The following is a 19,027-nucleotide window of genomic DNA, read 5'->3' on the forward strand; positions in this document are numbered from 1 at the left end:
GTTTAGTGTAATTTACTGTAAATTGCACAACAAGATTAAAGTACAATATTGTTTGCTGGAAGCTGATAGGATTTGTTGCCTGAAATTGGAGAGGAGTTTGTTTATGGGGCAGCAGAAAGAGACAGAAAAGGAAGGTCCTTAGAGAGCTGAGAGGAAGTAGAAAAGCAGGATTTATATGTATGTGTATATGTAAAGCTGATAGATATACAGGTTGTCTCTGACAGATGTGTGTCCATATAATTTAAACCTGAAATGATTCGCTTATTTGTGAGGCCATTTAGGAAGCAAAACCACGAGCATTCTGCAGAAATAAAAGCTTGCTGTGGAAACAGTCTATTCCGACATGATACAAATTATATAACATCAGGTATCTTAAGCTGCAGATTACAATTGGTTTATTTTTGTAGCTGATGTTATTACCCCTGGAAATCTAAATGAAAGTCACCACGAGAACGAAGACTCTTCTGAACTGCTTCCAGAAACGTCTCCTGGGGTGATGGCAGAGAACACCACGACCTGCTCCAGCAGCGGCTGTCTGGGTGCTGTCCTCCATCAGTTGTGACAGAACATCTTGGTTCAAATAACAAACAAAACAACCTGCGTGAAGGAGAAGGTATGGCATCCTGGCTTGTATCAGCAATAGTGCAGCCAGCAGCAGCAGGGAGGGGGTCATTCCTCTGCACTCAGGTTTGCTGGGGCCACATCTCAAGTGCTGTGTTCAGTTCATCACTCGCTACAGCTGCCTGAAGGGAGGTTGTGGTGAGCTGGAGGTTGGCCTCTCCTCCCATGTAACAGTGGTAGGATGAGAGGGAGTGGCATCAAGTTGTGCCAGAGGAGGTTCAGGTTGGATAGTGGGAAGAATTTCTTCTCAGAAGGAGCGGGGATGTGGTGGCACAGCTGCCCAGGGAGGTGCTGCAGTCACCACCATGGAGGCGTTCAGGAACCGTGTGGGTGTAGCAGTGAGGGATGTGGGCAGCGGGCATGGTGGGGTGGGCTGGCGGTTGGGCTGGGTGATCTTAGTGGTCTTTTCCAACCTTAATGATTCTATGGTTCTAAGCATTATTGGCCAAGCACTATTTAATTATCAGTCAGATGACGATGTATCTGTATTGTTCCGTCAGGCTGGTTTTGTTGAAATGAGAGTGGACGATGTTTATGTTTCTCTGAGAAAACATAGGGTTAATCTCAAGTAATTTGAGAGCTCCTTAGAGCAGCGTGGGCAGCACATCAGTATTTGTTGTGGAGATGAGGCAAGAGATCCTGATTTAAAATAATAATGATAATGAAATGCTGAGATTAGTGAAAACAGGGTATTATTTTAGTGCCAAAGAGCTCTTCTTAGACCAGGAACCCCCATTGCCAGATGCTAATAGAACTGTAGAGCAAGCTGACAAAGCTGATAGCAGTTTAAGCATTTATCTGCATTTATTATTACAAAATAAAGGCATGTTTGTGTTTGAGGCATAGCAGTAACTCCCCACAGGAATATATCTCCCAGGACAGTTGTTTGGGTGAGACAAATCTCCTGATGACACGTTATCAGTCCTCCTTTCCTGGCTGTGCTATTGCTGGCATCTCCCTATGCTGGATGCAGTGCTTCTGCAGCTAGCGTGAAGCTATTAAACTGGGTGAGCTCACCTGAAAACATATCCCAAAGGGATCTGTCTGAATCCTCATCAGGCTGAAACAAATTGTCATCTGTGCATTGCTTTGCATACAGTGCGGGCTTGCTTTGGTATGCAGAGCTCTGCACTTGAGCTCCAGCTTCTCTGGGATGGCTCTGCCCAGGAGATGAGGCAGCAAAGAACCACCCAAGAGTGAGTGTGAGATGAGTGGCAGCCAGGTCAAGTCAGTGATGGTGAATGAGAAGTGACAGGAGGGGTGAAATCCTATCTACAAAGGCCTCGATATTAAAATGTCTGGCTTGTATGTGATGCAAGAGATTAAGGAGTCGCAGATGTGATGGTGGCAAAAGCAAGGATGTCCTTGGAACTGAGCAGGAAAGAGAAGTCAGCGAGTTTTCCAGATGTGGATAAAAGGAAATATTTTCTATTTCTGCCTGAACATTGAGAATGGATTTGTGACACGGTGACTCTTACTGTGAACAAGTAGGAATCATACAAACGTGACTGCGATCACAACTTGGTTTTAATTCTCACTTCCTGAAATTAAACAGTTCTCAAGAGCTGACAAAAAAACTGATGATCTCCAGTTCCTACTCACAAATCCCCTTCTCAGTGTTCCTTGTGTTTTTAACTTGAAACAAGTGCTAAAGAGAATACCAGTTCGACATGCCTCATTAAAATATGTTGTTAAGGGACTACCTGGTGCTTCGTGTGTTGTCACAATAAATGAAGATCTGAGAGATGGCTGAAACTCCAGCATAGGAAGTTCCGCACGAATGTGCGCAAGAACTTCTTTACAGTGAGGGTGACGGAGCACTGGAACAGGCTGCCCAGGGAGGTGGTGGAGTCTCCTTCTCTGGAGATATTCAAGACCCGCCTGGACGCCTACCTGTGCGACGTGGTGTAGGGAGCCTGCTTTGGCAGGGGGGTTGGACTCGATGATCTCTAGAGGTCCCTTCCAACCCCTATAATTCTGTGATTCTGTGAAGTGGAAAAACAAGGCTGCAGATTTGCTGCTTCACTGATCCCTCTCTCTTTAGGCTGGAGCGATAAATGATCTGAAAACTGCAAAGCAAACGAAACCATTTCTCCAGTAATACGACAGAAGATGTTATACCCGCCCTGGGTCAACCTCTTCCAGTTGTTACTTTGCTACAGTGATAATTAAGGGGAAAAGAAATCTCTGTCCTTTGATATTTAGCATGAAACAGCACCCAGAATTATGAGCAGAAAACCTCACCTATCCTTTATGGAGCTTTCCAGGAAAACATGGCCTAAAACTTACTCGAGTAGAGAGTATAATTACCAGTGGGAGTAAGAGGAAATAAAAGATAAGAGTGGGGGGGGAGAGGGAAGGAAGATTAAATAGAAAATAGAAATTAATAATAATAAAGCGTCCACTGTGTAACTCCTCTTATTTTTGGGTGTTTTCAGCCTTGAGATTGCTGAGACCTCGCTATGGCTCTAGTTTTGACATCCAGATTTTATTCTTTTTTCAATTTTTCTTTCATTTTTGATTCCTTCCCCTCAATCCCCATTTTCTATTTTCTGCTTTTCTCTCTGTTCCTTTTCAGTTATTACAAAAGGTGCCAGCAGCCGAGTATGAAAGAGAAACAGGCTTTGTGAATTCAGATAGGTGAACTCTTTAGTCCAAAGGTCAGACTTGCCGCAATTAAAGCCTGCACTATTGTGATATTTCAACTAAATCTTTTCTTTCTTTTATTACAGGAACTTTGCTTTAATTCCACAGTGGAAAGGCTTCAATTTGCAACCAAGGATTTTAAATGTAAGGAGCAGCCTGGAAGAAAGTAACCAGTATCAATTTCTGGTGCAGATGTGTAGTTATTTTCCTCCCCCAGCATCAGCTTCTTTATGCGCATAATAAAAGTCACAATTGAGATGTTTTTTGTTGTTATGTGTGTTAAAAGGTCTCTTTCTGAAGCCAGTTGGAATGTATTTGTACATCTTAATGAGCACAAAGGAGGCTTGAATTCCTGTATTCAGTTCATTTGTATGAGGGCCCCAAATGTTGCCACATGTATTAGAGTATGAACAGTGTACTGGTTGTCTCATCCTATTTCTTTCTGCCCTCACTGCTTATCCTGTTAGTTATCATTAATTTCCAATCTCTTTGTGTCGAGTAGAAGACTTATCAATCTCTCCTACCCAATTCTTTCATCCTAAATTGCACAGCCTGCGTTGTTATCTCCTGAAATGATGCTTCACATTTCCCTGTGATGGAAACTCCAGCCTGACCCTCCACCATGCAGCTTGAGGCCATTCCCTCGTGTCCTATTGCTTTTACATGGGAGAAGAGGCCAACCCTCTCACCTCACCACAGCCTCCTTTCAGGCAGCTGTACAGCCATAAGGTTCCCCTGAGCCTCCTCTTCTCCAGGCTCAACAATCCCAGCTCTCTCATCTGCTCCCCATCAGACTTGTGCTCCAGCCCCCTCACAGCTTCGTTGCCCTTCTCTGGATAGGCCAGGGCCAAAATGTCTTTCTTGTAGTGTGGGGCCCAGAACCGAACACAGCACTCGAGGTGCGGCCTCACCAGAGCTGAGCGCAGGGGGACGATTCCCTCCGTGGTGCCGCTGGCTGCACTACTGCAGTTTTCTGTCCGCTCCGCCCTGCAGCGATGCCTGCTGTTGTTGTGACCGGGAGGGGCCGGGCCGGACCTCGCCAGCTCCCGCCTCCTCTTTCGGGGCCGGTCCCGGTGCATGGAGCCGTGCCGGGCCGTATGGACGAGCAGCTGCTCCGCGCTCTGGGGGGGCTCAGCCTGCAGCCCCCGCCCCGCCGCTCCCCGCGGCGCTTCGGCAAAACTCTGGTGCTGCTGCGGGGCCTGCCGGGCTCCGGGAAGAGCACGCTGGCCAGGTAAGGGCCTCGTCCTCTCCGCGGAGCTTTGCGGCTGCACCGGACCCGCAAACGTCGCGTCTCGGCTCCGGCCCTTCCCTGGCGGGGCCTCCAGAGCCGCGCTGTTTGTTGCTCCCCGAAGAGCGGCGGGCGGGCGCTCCTTGCGGTTGGTCGCAAGCGCTGTGAAACGTTTCCTCTTGTGACAGGGGAAGCTGGTAGGAGCCGGGGCTGCTGCTGCTCCACAACTGGTCACAACTAAGCGGGGGTTCCCTCAGCGGCGTCACCCGGCGCGGCCGCAGCCCGCTGTCGCTTGGAGGCTGCAGCGCAGCTCCCAGCCCGGGCTCACCTCAGGTACAGCAGGGCCCTGCACCAGCAGAGGGGCTGGAACTGCGTCATCTCCAGGTTTCTTCCAACCTGAGTTTTTGGGTTTTCTAGTAGTACAGGTTGAACTTAACGATTTAGGGGGTGTATTCTCAGCCAACGCAAATAAATAGCTCTATTTTTATTTATTTATTTATTTATTTATTTATTTATTTATTTATTTAGGTCAGAATATAAAGTTAATTATTAATGAGAGATATGCAAAATAAATTATAAGTATTGCTTTAGTCCTGAGTAAGATGAGTGCTTGAGATTCTTGTTCTGCATCTAACCCCTGCTAAGTGTGTGTCACTGCGGGACGGGGCTGGAAGGGCGGCTGTGAGAACTGCTCTGAGCACCTCTCCATTGCCTCCGTCTAGATTTTGACAGGACTGTGCCAAGAAAATGCTGCTATTTGCTTTCCCCACAACCCACATCGTTTGCTGTGATGGTCTGTGCAGAAATTTGCTTCTGAAAAGCTAAACCTTCTAAAATTAAATTTAAATTAAATGAAATTAAATTAAAATCCCCATCCCCGGAGGTATTCAAGGCCAGACTGGATGTGGCTCTGGGCAGCCTGGTCTGGTGGTTGGTGACCCTGCACACATCAGGGGGGTTGAAACTGGATGATCATTATGGTCCTTTTCAACCCAGGCCATTCTATGATTCTAAATGATTCTAAATTAGTACAACAAACTCAGTGCATGATCCTGCAGGAGAGGAAAGGTGCATCAGAGTACATGTGCACAAGCGGTCTGGCTGAAATCAGAAGGTGGTTGCAGAGGCTTCCCATGGCAAATCATCTGCTCTGTGCTCAGCAGGGCGCTGGCCTCGAGGTGTGTGGGTAAAGGACACGTCTCCCAGCTTCGCTGCTGTTTGGTTATCAGTATAGGCTGTTGTTTCAACCTTTGCTCTGCTGTTTCTTCTGCCGCTTTCACACAGATCCCCATTCATTCATTATTCGTATCAGCCAGAATTTCTGCTGTAAGCTGCACTTCCTTACAGCACTCAGAAATGCCACAAACCATGAATGTTATCACTGCTGAGTCCTTACCTCGCCGATAGCTCTGGCAGCGTCCCCTTTGCACTCTGTCACCCTGGAGCATTTTTCAGCAGCAAGTGGAGGCTGATGACTTGATTCCCACACCTTTCAGCATCACCTGGCGCTGGTTGGATGCAGCTCTGTAAGATGTGGTTACGGTGTCTTTGTGGAATCACTTTTCCCCATCCAAGTCACTCTGGCAGCTCAGAGAAGCTGGCATGGCGTTGGGACACATTCTGGCCTGGATTTTGATTGCTGGTGAAGACAGTGAAGGAGCCACCTGTGATATATTTAATAATCAAGGCAGGATGAGGACTTGTTCTGCTCACTGGCAAATTCCAAACCTTTCCAATTACTTCACTATTAAGGATATGCTTTCCTGAACCTCCCATTTATTAGCTTTGCCTCATTGGCTCCTTTAGCCTTTCACCACCAGTGTGGGAGAAGAAAGGGAGGGAGGGAGCTACATTTCCTCTGTCAGATGTGAGTAATGCCCTCCTCATGGATGCGTTCCTCCCTGACTTCACAGTACGTGTTTTATGATCAAACCAAGGCAACTGCTAAGAAAACAGTTACCTGAGGTGCAGTGGTGGGCACAGCTGTCAAAAACATCTCCAAAAATCAAGTCACATGCAAGCTGTTCTCTGCCTCCACAATAGACTCTGCTTTGGCTGGAAATGCACACCTTACACAATGATGTATCAAGCAGTTGCACTCAGGCACTGGGCTGGGCATGAGCAAATATGCAACTTCCAAGCCGCTGCTGTTTGTTTATCACTTAAAATGGGGGTCATTCTTGTACCTCTGCTATGACATGAAGAGAGAACGGATCCCAAACAGATGACGAAGAAACAGAAGGTGAAAAGTACATTGGTACTGAGGCATCAGTGCTTGACATGAGCTACATCTTCCTCAGTTCTCTGTGCTGCATTTTGTAGAATCTCAGACGCACAGAATGGTTTGGATTTGAAGTGACCTTACAACCCACCAGCCCAACTCCTGCTATGGGCCAGGCTGCCACCCACCAGCTTGGGCCGCCCAGGGCCCCATCCAGCCTGGCCTTGAGTGCCTGCAGGGATGGGGCATCTGCAGCCTCTCAGGGCAACCTGAGTGCGCTCTGAGTAAAGAATGTTCCTGCTAACATCCAGATCTCCCCTCTTTTAGTTTAAAACCATTCCCCCTTCTCCTATCACTATCTGCCTGTGTACAAAGTTGGACTCTGTCCTGTTTATAAGCTCCATTTATGTGCTGGAAAGCCGCAATGAGGGCTCCCCAGAACTTTCTCCAAGGTGAACAAACTCAAATCCCTCAGGCTGTCTTCTCAGGAGAGGTGCAGCAGCCCTCTGGTTGTCCTCACTGCCCTCCCCTGTACCTGCTCCAATAGAGTTATGTTATTCTTGTGCTGGACTCAGTACTCCAGATGGGGACTTAGGAGGGCAGAGCAGAAAGGGACAGTCCGCTCCATCCCTGCTTGCCAACTCTCTGTTGATGCAGCCCAGGATACTGTTGGCCTATTGGGCTGCAGGGGCACACTGCAGGCTCATGTCCGTCTTTTAGTCCAGCAGAGCCCCCAGGCCTTTTTCTGCAGAACTCTCAAACTCTCTACATGTGAGTCCTCCTGCCAGTTTGTACATATATCTCGGATTGACTTACTCTGTTCTTTCCTGCTCCTCCAGTCCCTTGTTCAGCCTTGCATTTGGTAAGATCTTGATCCAGCTTGGCTTGCCACCAGGATCTCAGCTCTACAGCAGAACTGCAGCTCTGGTGCAGTTTGTGGGCTTTGCTTATCAGCTCTGCAGCTCCTGCTTCCAGGTGGCGGCACACTGTAAACATACGAAATGCTCATGTTTTGGGAACTTCTCTGCAATGTGTGGCACGCAGCCTGTTGCTCTGCCAAATGCAGCTGCTGCTCCCAACCCCATGGGTGAGGTCTGGACAGCCATCATGTGGCTGGCAGCTGTGTGCCAGGACAAAGTCCTCAGGGCATCAGGAGTTGTCAAAACACAGCAGGCTGTGCTCTGCTTCTCATATTTCTGATTTTTATGTTGAAAGTGTCACAGAAAAGCTCTGTGTAAGGAACAGCGACCAGAACAACTAGCTGTGCATGGTGCTGGTACTTAATGCCCCTGAGTACCGTGTTCAGTTCTGGGGCCCTCGCTACAGGAAGCACATTGAGGCCCTGGAGTGTGTTTAGAGAAGGGAAGTGAGGCTGTGGAGGGCCTGGAGCACAAACCTTATAGGGAGCAGCTGAGGGAACTGGGATTGTTCAATCTGGAGGCTCAGGGGAGGTGTTATTGCTCTCTGCAGCTGCCTGCAAGGAGGTTGAGGAGAGGCTTCTTCCAAGAAACAAGTGAGAAGATATGAGGAAGTGGTCTTGAGCTGCATGGTAGAGGTTTAGGTTGGATATTAGGAAATATTTATTCACAGGGAGTGTTGTGAAGCATTGAAACAGGCTGCCCAGGTAAGCAGCTAACAAACCACCATCCCTGGAGGTGTTTGAGAGATGTGTGGATGTGGTGCTTAGGGACATGACTTGGTGGTAGACTTGGCAGTGCCAAGTTAGTGTTTGGACTTGATGATCTTAGAGCTCTTTTCAAACCTAAATGACTCTATAAGTAAATGTTACGATCAATGTTACCTTGGAAGGAGATGATTGCATCTTGAGGCTCTGCCTTTTCTGCTGTCTGGTACACAGTGCTGTTAGTTTTTCTGAGTGCTCAAAAGGTTCCATCCAATCTCCTCACCAGAATGAATATTGGACATTCATTTACTAACAGAATTTCTGATAGGAAATCACACCAGCCTGTGAAATGCAGCTGGGCCTTTCTTTCTCCACTGATGTTATGAGTGATTGTGAAAACTTCTTCCAAGCCCTATTTGTGTATCCAGCCAGTTGAAAGCCTGGATAATAACTTTGTTGTCTGTGAAGACAGAAATGTATACAGTTAAACTCCAAAGTGATTGTTTGAAAGTGCTGAAGGTGCTGTTAATAAAAAGGATAATTTCAAAAACCGTATAAATCATGGGAACGGCTCTTCAGATGAATAGTTTAGAAGGCTGTACCACCCCATCTCTACTCACACGGCTGTTTCAACACCGCTATGGCCAAACAGAAGCACGGTTGTATTTTCCATAGCAAGATTCTCCTTTTTTCATCGCAGCCATCATACAGCTGCCCAGAGTGGAAGAGGAGGTAAGAGCCTACACTGATCCCAAACCTGCCTGCTGCCTGCAGCTGCCTGTGGGGCTGCCTCTGGCCTTGCCAAGGCCTTTAGCAGTTCCCAGACACAGGAAGTTGGCTGCTTTTGTGTCTGAGAGCTGTTTCCCCTCCTGTCTCCATCTTAATGAGGTTTTCCCACAGCATGGCAATCAGGGAGAAAACTTTTGCTTGTCATACAGTCATTGAATGGTTTGGGTTGGAAGAGAACTTTAAGATCATGTAGTTCCAGCCCCCTGCTGTAGGCAGGGACACCTCCCTCTAGACCAGGTTGCTCACAGCCCCACAAGCCTGGCCTTGAATGCCTCCGGGGAGGGGACATCCACAGCCTCACTGGGCAGTAACACACCGTGACACAACCTCCTTGTCTGTAACACACCACCACGTAACTGCTGCAAGACAGCGCAGTGCTAAGCAGCTCAGTGTCCCATGTAGGCAAATCAGTGCTGAACTTTTGGCAGATGCTGTTTATCACAATGCAGTGCTTAAAGTTCAGTGGCTTTTCTTTAACACAAACACAGCGTGTAATTACCCTTTGGTCTCGCAAAGAGATTTTATCTGTCTTCCCCTCCTTACTATAGCTTGCACTAACTGCGATGGACGCTGCTCAAAAGTTCCTAACAACACCACCCACAACTCATCCCGTTTTACATGGGTGCAGTTTATTTCCCTAAAATTCTGGCATTTTGCTGCACGGAGTGGTTAGGAGTGCAATGGGAATGGCTGTCATGGGCTGGAAAGGACTGAAGAAAGAAATCAGACTCAATGCATTGTTTTAGAAAGCCAAATGGCAAAGCAGAATAGGCAGAAGGTAAAACACCTGCTTAGTGTTTCCTGTTAGCAGGACTTGGTTTAGTATGAGTATAGCAAACGTGCCAGTGATTTGTTGTACTTAATACATTTTGTGCCGTAGTTTTCCTCCTTTCAAGTACAAGTTTGGCCTTGTGGCTGTGCATTAGCACTAAGAGCTAAGCAACGTGTGTGCTAGAACTGTGATAAAGTTTTTATTGGTAAGAAGATTGGTAAAGCAATGGAGGGGTAAGGCACTGGGCGATGGGATAAATCTATTGGTATGTCAGCACGAGAGTAAGCAGATAGATAAGCAGTAGATGCCCTCTGCTCTTCATGATAGGAATCCTGTGCATGGAACCAAGTTTAGAGTATTTGACTTTCGTTAGATCTGTTTATGCAGCAGTAGTTGGGTGATGAGCACAGTGCCAGAAGAGGACCACATGTAGCTGCTAACCGGGATGTAATGGAGGGGCTGCAGCATGGGTGCTGGTCCTGGCCATCCATCAACCAGCCATCAGCCTGCTCTGTGGCAGCTGCTACCCCAAAACGAGATTAATTAATCAGAAATTGATGGAAGTTACAGCGTGGGTGGAACAAAGTCAGAAGCTGACTTTTATTCCACTAAAGCAATGTGCAATCCCAGTGAAGCATTACTTCTGGCAGGCAGATTAGGGTAAATTTGGTAAGCAAATGGTTTGAGCAGAGCTGGAGATGACAGAACTAAGCCTTTTTTGCCTGGGTGTCTGCTTTTTGCTGATTACCCAGAGGGACCTTTTCCCTGCCTTTGCTCAGCTAGATAAGACACTGAGAAATAGTTGTTTTGTCGCTTGCAGGGATGCGTTGAAGAGCTGAGCTGAGTCACGGGGACCGCATGCAGTGTGAGATAGCAGAGCGGTGCTGTGCACGTCGCAGTCATGAGGCTTCTGGACTGGCCTTGCTTTATTTCCACTGGCTTCTGGGCCCTGAGGAGATGGTTTAGGCTCCATTCCTTTCCTCCTATGTGTCCATCGACCCATTACATCACTTTCAGAGCTCTTTTACCTGGGATTTTCAAACTGAAGCACTGTGCACATTGGCAGAGCACTCACGTGGCTCCTGGTTTCTGCTCTCCATGAAAGGCATCTGTTTGCGTACAATAATCCTTCTTTCCTTTTCTTTTTTTCCAGACAGCTGAGATGTGACTATCCCAGTGCTGTAGTTCTTAGTACTGATGACTTCTTTTCTAGAAATGGTGTATATGTGTTTGATCCTGACTTCCTAGAGGATGCACACAAGTGGAACCAAAAGAGAGGTGACGGAATTGACTGAAATACTTCTTCTTTTCTCTTTGTCGTGTGTCTTTAAGTTTAGTACCCAGAGAAGATATCAGAGCAGTGCCACGCACTGAAGCTCCTGGTGTGCAGGTTAAGAAAGCATTCACCTCTTCTGAGTTATTTGCAGCATTAGAAATTGGGATTTGTGATGAGTAAACGGTGGTGATGGTTGGAAGGGTTTTGGGGAGCAGAGCAGTGGCCAATAGATAGCAGTGCTGAAGTTTGGGAGCAGCAGGTGACATGCAGATAGAGCACTGCAGCCTCAGCACAGCTGTATGCACAGCATCACACAGACTGTATGTTCTCAGATGTCTGACCCGAGCTGGGAGTGGGTTAACAAGGAATTCATGCAAACCTAATGACCGTTTGGGAGTGTAATCGCCACGGTTTCTATTTCAGAAAGAAAACATAGCATGCTTTTGTGGCTATGCTCTCAGCTCATTGATTGCCATGGCAAACATACACTGTGATCACGGAACAGACATCTTTTGGTAATAATAGTCACTTGGGTGTGCTGTAAATACCCCGTGCTCAGATACTCTAAATATGTTCAATACGAACTTTAGATCCTGCTGCTCAGCCGCATCACCTGCTCCAGGAAACACCTGCTGGGAGCTGAGCTCTGCTTGGGGTTGGGTGGGAGATAGATACAAACCCAATGGGAAGCCAGGTGTGCTAGGGGTGGGCAAAGAAAGGGCGCTCTGTGGCTAGAAAGACCTGACTCAGTCTACTGTTAATACATTTTAGCTTTACTTAATGTGTTACATTGCAGCACGCAAAGCCATGAAGAATGGGAAAAGCCCAGTTATTATTGATAATACCAACATCCACGCTTGGGAAATGAAGCCATATGTGATGATGGTAGGGAAAGCTATGATTTCTTGCCTTTCTATGCTTAACTGTGACATTTAGGAGGCGATTGAAGTGAACCAGTTCTTAACAAGGCTAAAAATAATTAGTTCCATTTTCCCTCAGTCCTCTAATTATAGTTAATAATTTATATTGTGGAGGCAGGGAAAAGGCGTGTGGGTACTTATTTTATCTGGTCAGCTGCCTGCCTCAGGGAAGGCATAATTATTGAAAGGATTCAAGGGTCTTTGAACTTGCCCTGTAACCTCTTGGAATCAGGATGTCAACAGTGACATGGATACAATGGTTTCCAAACTGTTCAGTTTGAAACTGGCTGAACAAGAGAGTTCCCAAAGTTAACGTGTATATCAAGGTGACCTACAATTTGAGTTTAAGACTTGTGAAAAACACAGCAGGCAGGATCTTTGATGTCCACTGATTCCTGTTTGCAGTAGTTCTGGCAGTATTCTTAGTCCTGTCTTATGATATGGCCTGATAACATTACATTCGTGCTTGTGCACAGCTAAATGCCCTTTGGATACCATCTTGTGATTTAAGAAGGTTGAGGCTGAGTATTGTTCTTATAGGAGCTCAAAAGAGGCAAGAATGCACAGCGATGCTGGGAACCCTGGGCGTGTGCTCCTTTAGCAGAAGCTGTGACTGCTTCTGGGTGACTGAAGCAAATGAGAACTCAGGTAGAGGGGAACAAGACTTACGAAGTCCAGCAGGGGCCCTTGCTACAATGTAATATCCTTAGGAGGCAACGCTTATCCCCTTCAAACCAACAGCAATCAATAACTGCAGTAACTATGTGTATGTTAGTATATGTGTGTGTATGCTTTACCACAAAAAAAGGTTGAGATTTGTAGCTTGAGTGTCTGGAAATAGCACGGCACTCCCAGAAGGTCCAACCTGTGGCTCTTAAAGCACCCATGACTGCCAGAGGCGGCAGCGTGGGGAGCAGGGTGCTGCGGTCACTGCTGGGACAGGTATTGCTGGGAGACCCAAATCCTGTGGTGTAAGGAGAGGACGAGCTGGGAGTCAGACAGACATCTTGCGGCTCTTCTTTCTGTCTCACGGGGATACATGAGCCATCTCTGGAGCAGATGGGAAATCTCAAGGGTGTGGGAGATGGGCTACTGCTGAGCTCGGCTGCCATAAGGCTAAAACTTCTGTGTACTTCCTCAGGCACGTGAAAATAGCTATGAGGTTATATTCCGGGAACCGGATACGCCCTGGAAGTTCAATGTTCGAGAACTGACGAGGTACATCTTTTTCTCTTTGCTGCAGCAGACTGCTTCCACTTATGTACTCTGAGGAAGGTCAGCACTCGGTCTCTTCACGTGCCCTAAAATGTAACCCGGTAAATGACAACAGCAGGGTTGTTGTGGAAAAACTACAGTATTAAATTGTGCTCTTTGCAGCTACATGGTAAAATGTGGCTCCTCAGAGTCTGCAGACAGCAGATGTCCCTGGCAGGCTTTGCAAAGACCGTTTCTAGTCCATCCCAACTGCCCTGCATGTCTGAGCTGCTCCCCTCCTTCTCGGCCTTCATTTATAAATCTGCCCTGGCATCACCATGGGCAGCCTCTCCGCCATAAGCAGCACATTCCACCGCCTTTCTCATGCCAGTTCCTTATTTTTCTCTCGCTTGCCATGGAGCAGCCAGCAGCACTGCCTCCCCATCTCTTCTGAGCCACAGCAGGTAGGACTTCTCTGGGACATGCACCCAGATAAGGCAACAGCTGCAAGTCAGCGCCTGGGCTCTCTCCAGATGTGGGAAAGTTCATCCCAGGGCTAGCAAGCTGTTGGCAACCCCAGCAGTGGTCACATAAAATAGCATACAGGTCTTCTACATAACTCTTACTGGGCCACATTTCAAAGCATTTATCTATCTTTTTATGTCCTGGCTGCCCACAGAAATACTTGGGCTCCATCTTTTTTCAACAGTCTTCTTTGAGAAGTAGGTAGCAGTGAATTACAGTTCAGCAAAAGTAACACAGAAGGAAATAAAAGCACAGAAATAGGTCATCAAGCAGAAGGACCAACAGCCTGAACGCAGCAACTCATAGCAAGTTTAAGATAACTCACAATGTGTTCTTTGTTCATGTTGACTCTACAGAAAAAACATCCACGATGTCCCCCGACAAAAGATACAACAGATGAAAGAGGAATATGAGCACTACGTTACCTTCCACAGCGTTCTTCACTCTGAAAAACCAAGCAGAGAAGACCGGAGCCCCCCTGGACCAAACGCAGCCTATGGCCTGGCCGCCTGTGCCAACCCCGCTGCAGCCTTCTCAAGCAGGAGGCCTCGCATGGCACATAGAAACAACCCGGTGTTTTACTGACGGGGTGCACTGCTCTGCGTGTGCTTCCATTATCAGGGATTATCAGGGTAGAACAGTCTCTAGTTTTACATTATTTTTTTTTCCTAAGCTATTTTATACTTCTATTTTTCTACTACTTTTCTAAATGAGACTTTTATTTCTGAAGCCATTAAGCGGCACTCCAGTCGGAGTGATCTAAGACCACTGTCCCTTGCACAAACTGTACGACCTCTTGTCTCTTCCTTTGCTGAAATCCATTCGCGCTCGTGGCAAAATGCTTATTACTGGCTGAGCCTCACATTTGTTTTTCCTTCATCGCACTTTCACTTGCAGATAACACCAAACATTCCTAGATCCCTACGGACCACGTGGCCAATTCCTTCTCCGTGCAATGGTCATCTCCTGCTATTTTACTTCCCTATGATTTTATGCACCTTCCCACTCCTTGTCTGAAGCATTGCTTCTAGCTTTAAGAGAGGTACAAGCTCTAAGATACTGTAGCAAGATTTGATCTTCCGCATCTACACGTCTGCTGCCTGGAGCTATGCTGTTCTTACCTTGGCTCTAACGCACCCAAACGGCATCTCCAGCATCAAGGAGAAAAACACACCAAACCGTGCCTTTAATCTTGCCAAGAGCTGGACTGCAGAAGAAGCAATCCTGAAGGGAACACGAGCGTTAGGTGAGCGCTTCTTAACTTGGAGAAGGAACAGCATTACAGAAGCAGCTCTAAATAGCTGTTGCGCAAGGCTACCAAGTACCCGACACTAAATAACAACAACTCAATAAGGGGCTGGGAGGGAGAGTGGAGGGGAGAAGTGTTTCTAAGGGAGAAATTAACTCCTTCCACTATGAAGTGGCTGAATGAGGAGAAGCAGCCACGCTGCCAGAGTTTTAACTGCATTTTTAAACCCTACTGATACGTGTTTATCAAGAAGCCTCATGAAATGAGATGCTAAAATTCAGCTTTAGCGATGGTAGGTTTTCGAAGTCGGCACAGGACATCAGGCAGCAGTAATAGAGCACGATGGTAGCAAGCAGGCTGCTTTGCAGTAGGAAATGAAGGCAGCTCACCCCGGACATTAAGAAACATGGGGGTAGTTATGATTCATCTAGCAGTTCATGGTCAGAGAAGCATAAGGTGTAAAGGAACATATGATGCCTGTGTAAGAGCCAGGCTGCCTGTAGGGCTTTATCTATTACTAATACCTTTGTATGTCATTCTGCTATGAATCAAACTTTCATCACTACGGCTGCTTTCTAAGACCTTTTTAAGAACTATACAGAAAGTGTTAAGGAAAAAGGTACAGGACTGTGCCAGAATTACAGAAAAATATTTGAGCATAAAACTGCTGTAATTGGTTACAATAAACTTGGAGAACTGTTATTTTTGCCCTGTGTTACTCCTGGCAGCCAAACAACCACTCATGCTACTGAGGATAACAAAAGGCACTACTGTAATTTAAGAATACATCAGAATCAAAGTAATGGGTTATAAAACCTTCAGGCGCAGCGATGCTATTGAATGCTACGTCTTTGTGCTGGAAATGTTCAATTATTCAACTCCAAATTATTTGCTTTGCAGACGAAATGCCGTTCCATGAATTTTGTAACGTAACTTTATTACAACCAGGCTTTAATGTACAAAGTAAAAGCATTTAGATTTGAAATATACACAGTACTGTACACGTGCACCTAGTAGCATTTGCGGGATTTGTGCCTCTGCAGCACCCTGCGGATTGATAACGAACCCTCAGGTTCCTCTGTGTGCTGCTGGAGAGCATCAGCTCCTTCAGAACTGCTTTTCAATGAACTGTTTGCTTCCTTAGCAGATCTGTAACTACTTTTGGGTGAAAGGTCACCAGATAAATCAGAAGCCCTCGTATCACCAGATAACTTAGTAGCTCTTGTGTCACCAGATAAGTTAGTAGCCCTTGTACTGTCTTCATTTACACAGTCCATCTTCTTTTCTTCTAGTACAGTATTTATGAGCGCTTGTGTATTAATCATTGCAAGTTCTTCATCAGCAACCAGGTCATTATCAGGAAGCTGGACAGCTTCTCTCAGTTTTCTATTGGGGGTGACACGACCAGCATTCGGGTCTGTTTCTTTTGATAACTTGCTATGCTGCGAGATCAAACGTCGCGGAGGCTGAAATGCCTTTTTTACAGATGGAGAAATGATGGAACAGATGGGTGTCAGTGGTGGGGGGGCAGGTATGCAGCTGAGGAATTCCATCGCTTTTCTCTTTTTGCTGTTTCTGGGATGGTTCTCATTACTTACAGCAGATGAAGGCGTTATTGCTGAGCCCTGTGGGAAAAGCTTTGTATTTGGTGTGCTAGCTGACAAGGGGCTTGGATGCTTCACTTCAATTTTGGAAGAGATCTAATTAAAAAGAGAGAAGTTTTATGTTGAATATAAAAAAACATTATCTTCCTCAATTACTTCCACATGGCAGGGAAAAAATGGATACAAACAATGCTGTATAATTCATATCCAGGTTACCTTTGGTTTGCTGACCTCTGAGAGTGACCAATGTTTTATTTCAAGTATTGATAGTTGATAAGTTCATTTGCATGCACACTAGGACAACACATTTACGCTGAGTCTGAGATCACAGCTAAAGGAGAGGAATTTTGCTGTGCCAGATGGTAAGAATTCAAAGTGGTCACTATAAAATTGAATTAACGGAGTCTTCTGCACTGGAAATATCCTCAAAGGGTTATTAAATAGGAAAGAATGAACAAAAAAGTTTGAAGGAAAAAGGGTTAGAAGCATAGACCAAAACCATGGAGATAACAGCACGCACACACACAGGATAGCTATTACATAGCAAATCATTGAAGAGTGTGTATAACTTAAGAACACATTAAATGCTCATTTGTTTCAGTTTGGCTACTGTATTTATCAAATCGATGTATACCACCAAACCTTCAGCATCAATTATTAGCACTCTCTTTGAACTGGAAAAGGATGCCTTACAGACTTATTTAGTCCCCATTTATTGACCTTTTATCATTGTGTTTCCGCCTCCCCCACAACTAGTGGGAGGAAATACCTTTCTTCTGACTGCACTCAGTACTGCCCACAGGGAACAGCCCTTCTCCAGCAGCTCTGAGAGAAGCTTACAGTGCTGTTTTACTCAGTTTTTGGTAGCGCTGCTGTAAAATGCAAACAATTGCAAGATGATACCTCTTCCCTCTCAAATCTATGGAATAGTGAGCAATATCTAGAAGAAAAGACAGGGAAGTTCTCTGAACAAGGGCACATGAGGAAGAGACTTACAGATAAGAATTTTCCTCCCAGTGATGTCTGTCATAGAATTATTGAATCAACGTAAAGTTGGAAAAGACCTCTAAGATCATTTATTCCAATCATCCACCTACCACCAATATTTCCCACAAACCATGTCCATCAGTACAACATCTCAATGTTTCTTCAACACCTCCAGGGATGGTGACTCCACCACCTCCCTGGGCAGCCCATTCCAGCACCTGATCACTCTGGCAGAGATATGTCAGATAATCTTCACAATAGGACTGAGGGGAAGTAATAAATCATCCACAGGGAAAGGAGGATTCATTTTCCTCATGTAAAATTCAGAGTGCTTAAAGTATGCTGTTGAAACATAGGTCATGAAGGGTATTTTCCATATATTGCCTGTAGGAAGACTAGTCTGGGGATTTCTTTCTGAGTAACAATCCTAACCCACACAAGGGTTTCACTGCACCTGCTTGCATTGCCCTGAAGAGACCCTGTGGGGCAGACTGAGAGTAGAGAGCATCAGTATAAAACCTGCTTATGTCCTTACTGCTCATCATATCAGTATCAAACCAAGACTAACTGCGAGTAGCTTACCGAACTTTTATCCTCTGCGTAAGGGCCTGAGCTGCAAGCAGGAGAAAAGCATTCCAAACCACATCTTTTAGGTAAAATGGGTGTAAGCGAGACATTTCTTTGTAGCAAATTCATCAATTTCCTTTCTGCATCAGAGCAAAAGGAGTCCACGTTCTATAAAGCAGAACATATTACAGTGCATAACAGCTGGTTCTAAAATGATCTATACATCCCATGCTCACATACTAAATAGTTCTGCTTTGTTTTCTCGCTATACTCCCACCAGAATTTTACTGTACATCCAATCGACAACTTAAAAGTCTGCTGCACTTTCCATGGAAGAAAATACACCTTGCTTTTACTGCTTACAACAACTATAAACTTTTGTATTTAAAATTGATTTTGTGCAATAAAAAGTGAGAATGCGTGACCGAGATGTTGTATTTAACACAGCTAAATTTGAATTAAGAATAATTAAAGAAAATCAACAGCTCTTCGGTTGATACTGAATGTGTTCAACTAAGCAAGACAGTAAATTTCAACTGTAAAAAGGCAAGAGTCCAATAGCCCATGACAGGTTCCTTGTGGACAAGTGAAATGGGTTTGCTGGCCAGAGAAGAGTCTGCAGCACGTGCTTAAGGCGGTGGCATTGAGCTGGGGGGGGCAGGGGGATGAAACCAGTTAAGGTATTCAATACATGATCTAGAGAGCCCTCCAGGAAAAGTGCATTAACATCTTACTCCAACAAAATCCCCTCTAATTCAACACTATGTGCACTACTTGAGTTTTATCAGTACTGACAGACTTCTT

At 45.9% G+C, this 19,027-nt stretch overlaps 3 protein-coding genes across 9 annotated transcripts in view; 2 read left to right on the forward strand and 1 right to left on the reverse strand.

Moving 5' to 3' along the window:
• Positions 1–3,529, forward strand: part of N4BP2L2 (NEDD4 binding protein 2 like 2) — a 40,028-nt gene extending 36,499 nt beyond the window's left edge. For 3 of the 7 annotated variants that reach the window (XR_011906276.1, XR_011906278.1, XR_011906280.1), the window contains 2 exons: positions 408–613; positions 3,354–3,529. Coding sequence is in view for 2 of the 7 variants with exons in the window: in XM_072361591.1 (XP_072217692.1) it covers positions 408–562 (155 nt within the window). In the remaining 5 variants the exon portion in view is untranslated. Of the gene's footprint in view, positions 1–407; positions 671–3,353 lie in introns of those variants that run through there. The other 4 variants (XR_011906279.1, XR_011906277.1, XM_072361591.1 and 1 more) reach the window with 4 other exon arrangements.
• Positions 3,530–4,125: 596 nt separating this feature from the next.
• Positions 4,126–15,766, forward strand: N4BP2L1 (NEDD4 binding protein 2 like 1). Its single transcript, XM_072361596.1, has 5 exons — positions 4,126–4,498; positions 11,055–11,179; positions 11,974–12,062; positions 13,239–13,315; positions 14,173–15,766. Exons 1-5 carry the CDS (start codon positions 4,263–4,265, stop codon positions 14,399–14,401), a joined length of 756 nt encoding a protein of 251 aa, XP_072217697.1. The 5' UTR covers positions 4,126–4,262; the 3' UTR covers positions 14,402–15,766.
• Positions 15,767–15,949: 183 nt separating this feature from the next.
• BRCA2 (BRCA2 DNA repair associated) overlaps positions 15,950–19,027 on the reverse strand; it is a 34,985-nt gene continuing 31,907 nt past the window's right edge. The window contains exons 26-27 of the mRNA XM_072361595.1: positions 18,239–18,391; positions 15,950–16,765 (exon numbers count right to left, since the gene is read on the reverse strand). Of these exons, the coding sequence (XP_072217696.1) occupies positions 16,076–16,765; positions 18,239–18,391 (843 nt within the window). The 3' untranslated portion in view covers positions 15,950–16,075. The remainder of the gene's footprint in view (positions 16,766–18,238; positions 18,392–19,027) is intronic.

Source organism: Excalfactoria chinensis, chromosome 1 (assembly GCF_039878825.1).
Source record: "Excalfactoria chinensis isolate bCotChi1 chromosome 1, bCotChi1.hap2, whole genome shotgun sequence".
In the NCBI taxonomy this organism is placed as follows: Eukaryota; Metazoa; Chordata; class Aves; order Galliformes; family Phasianidae; genus Excalfactoria; species Excalfactoria chinensis.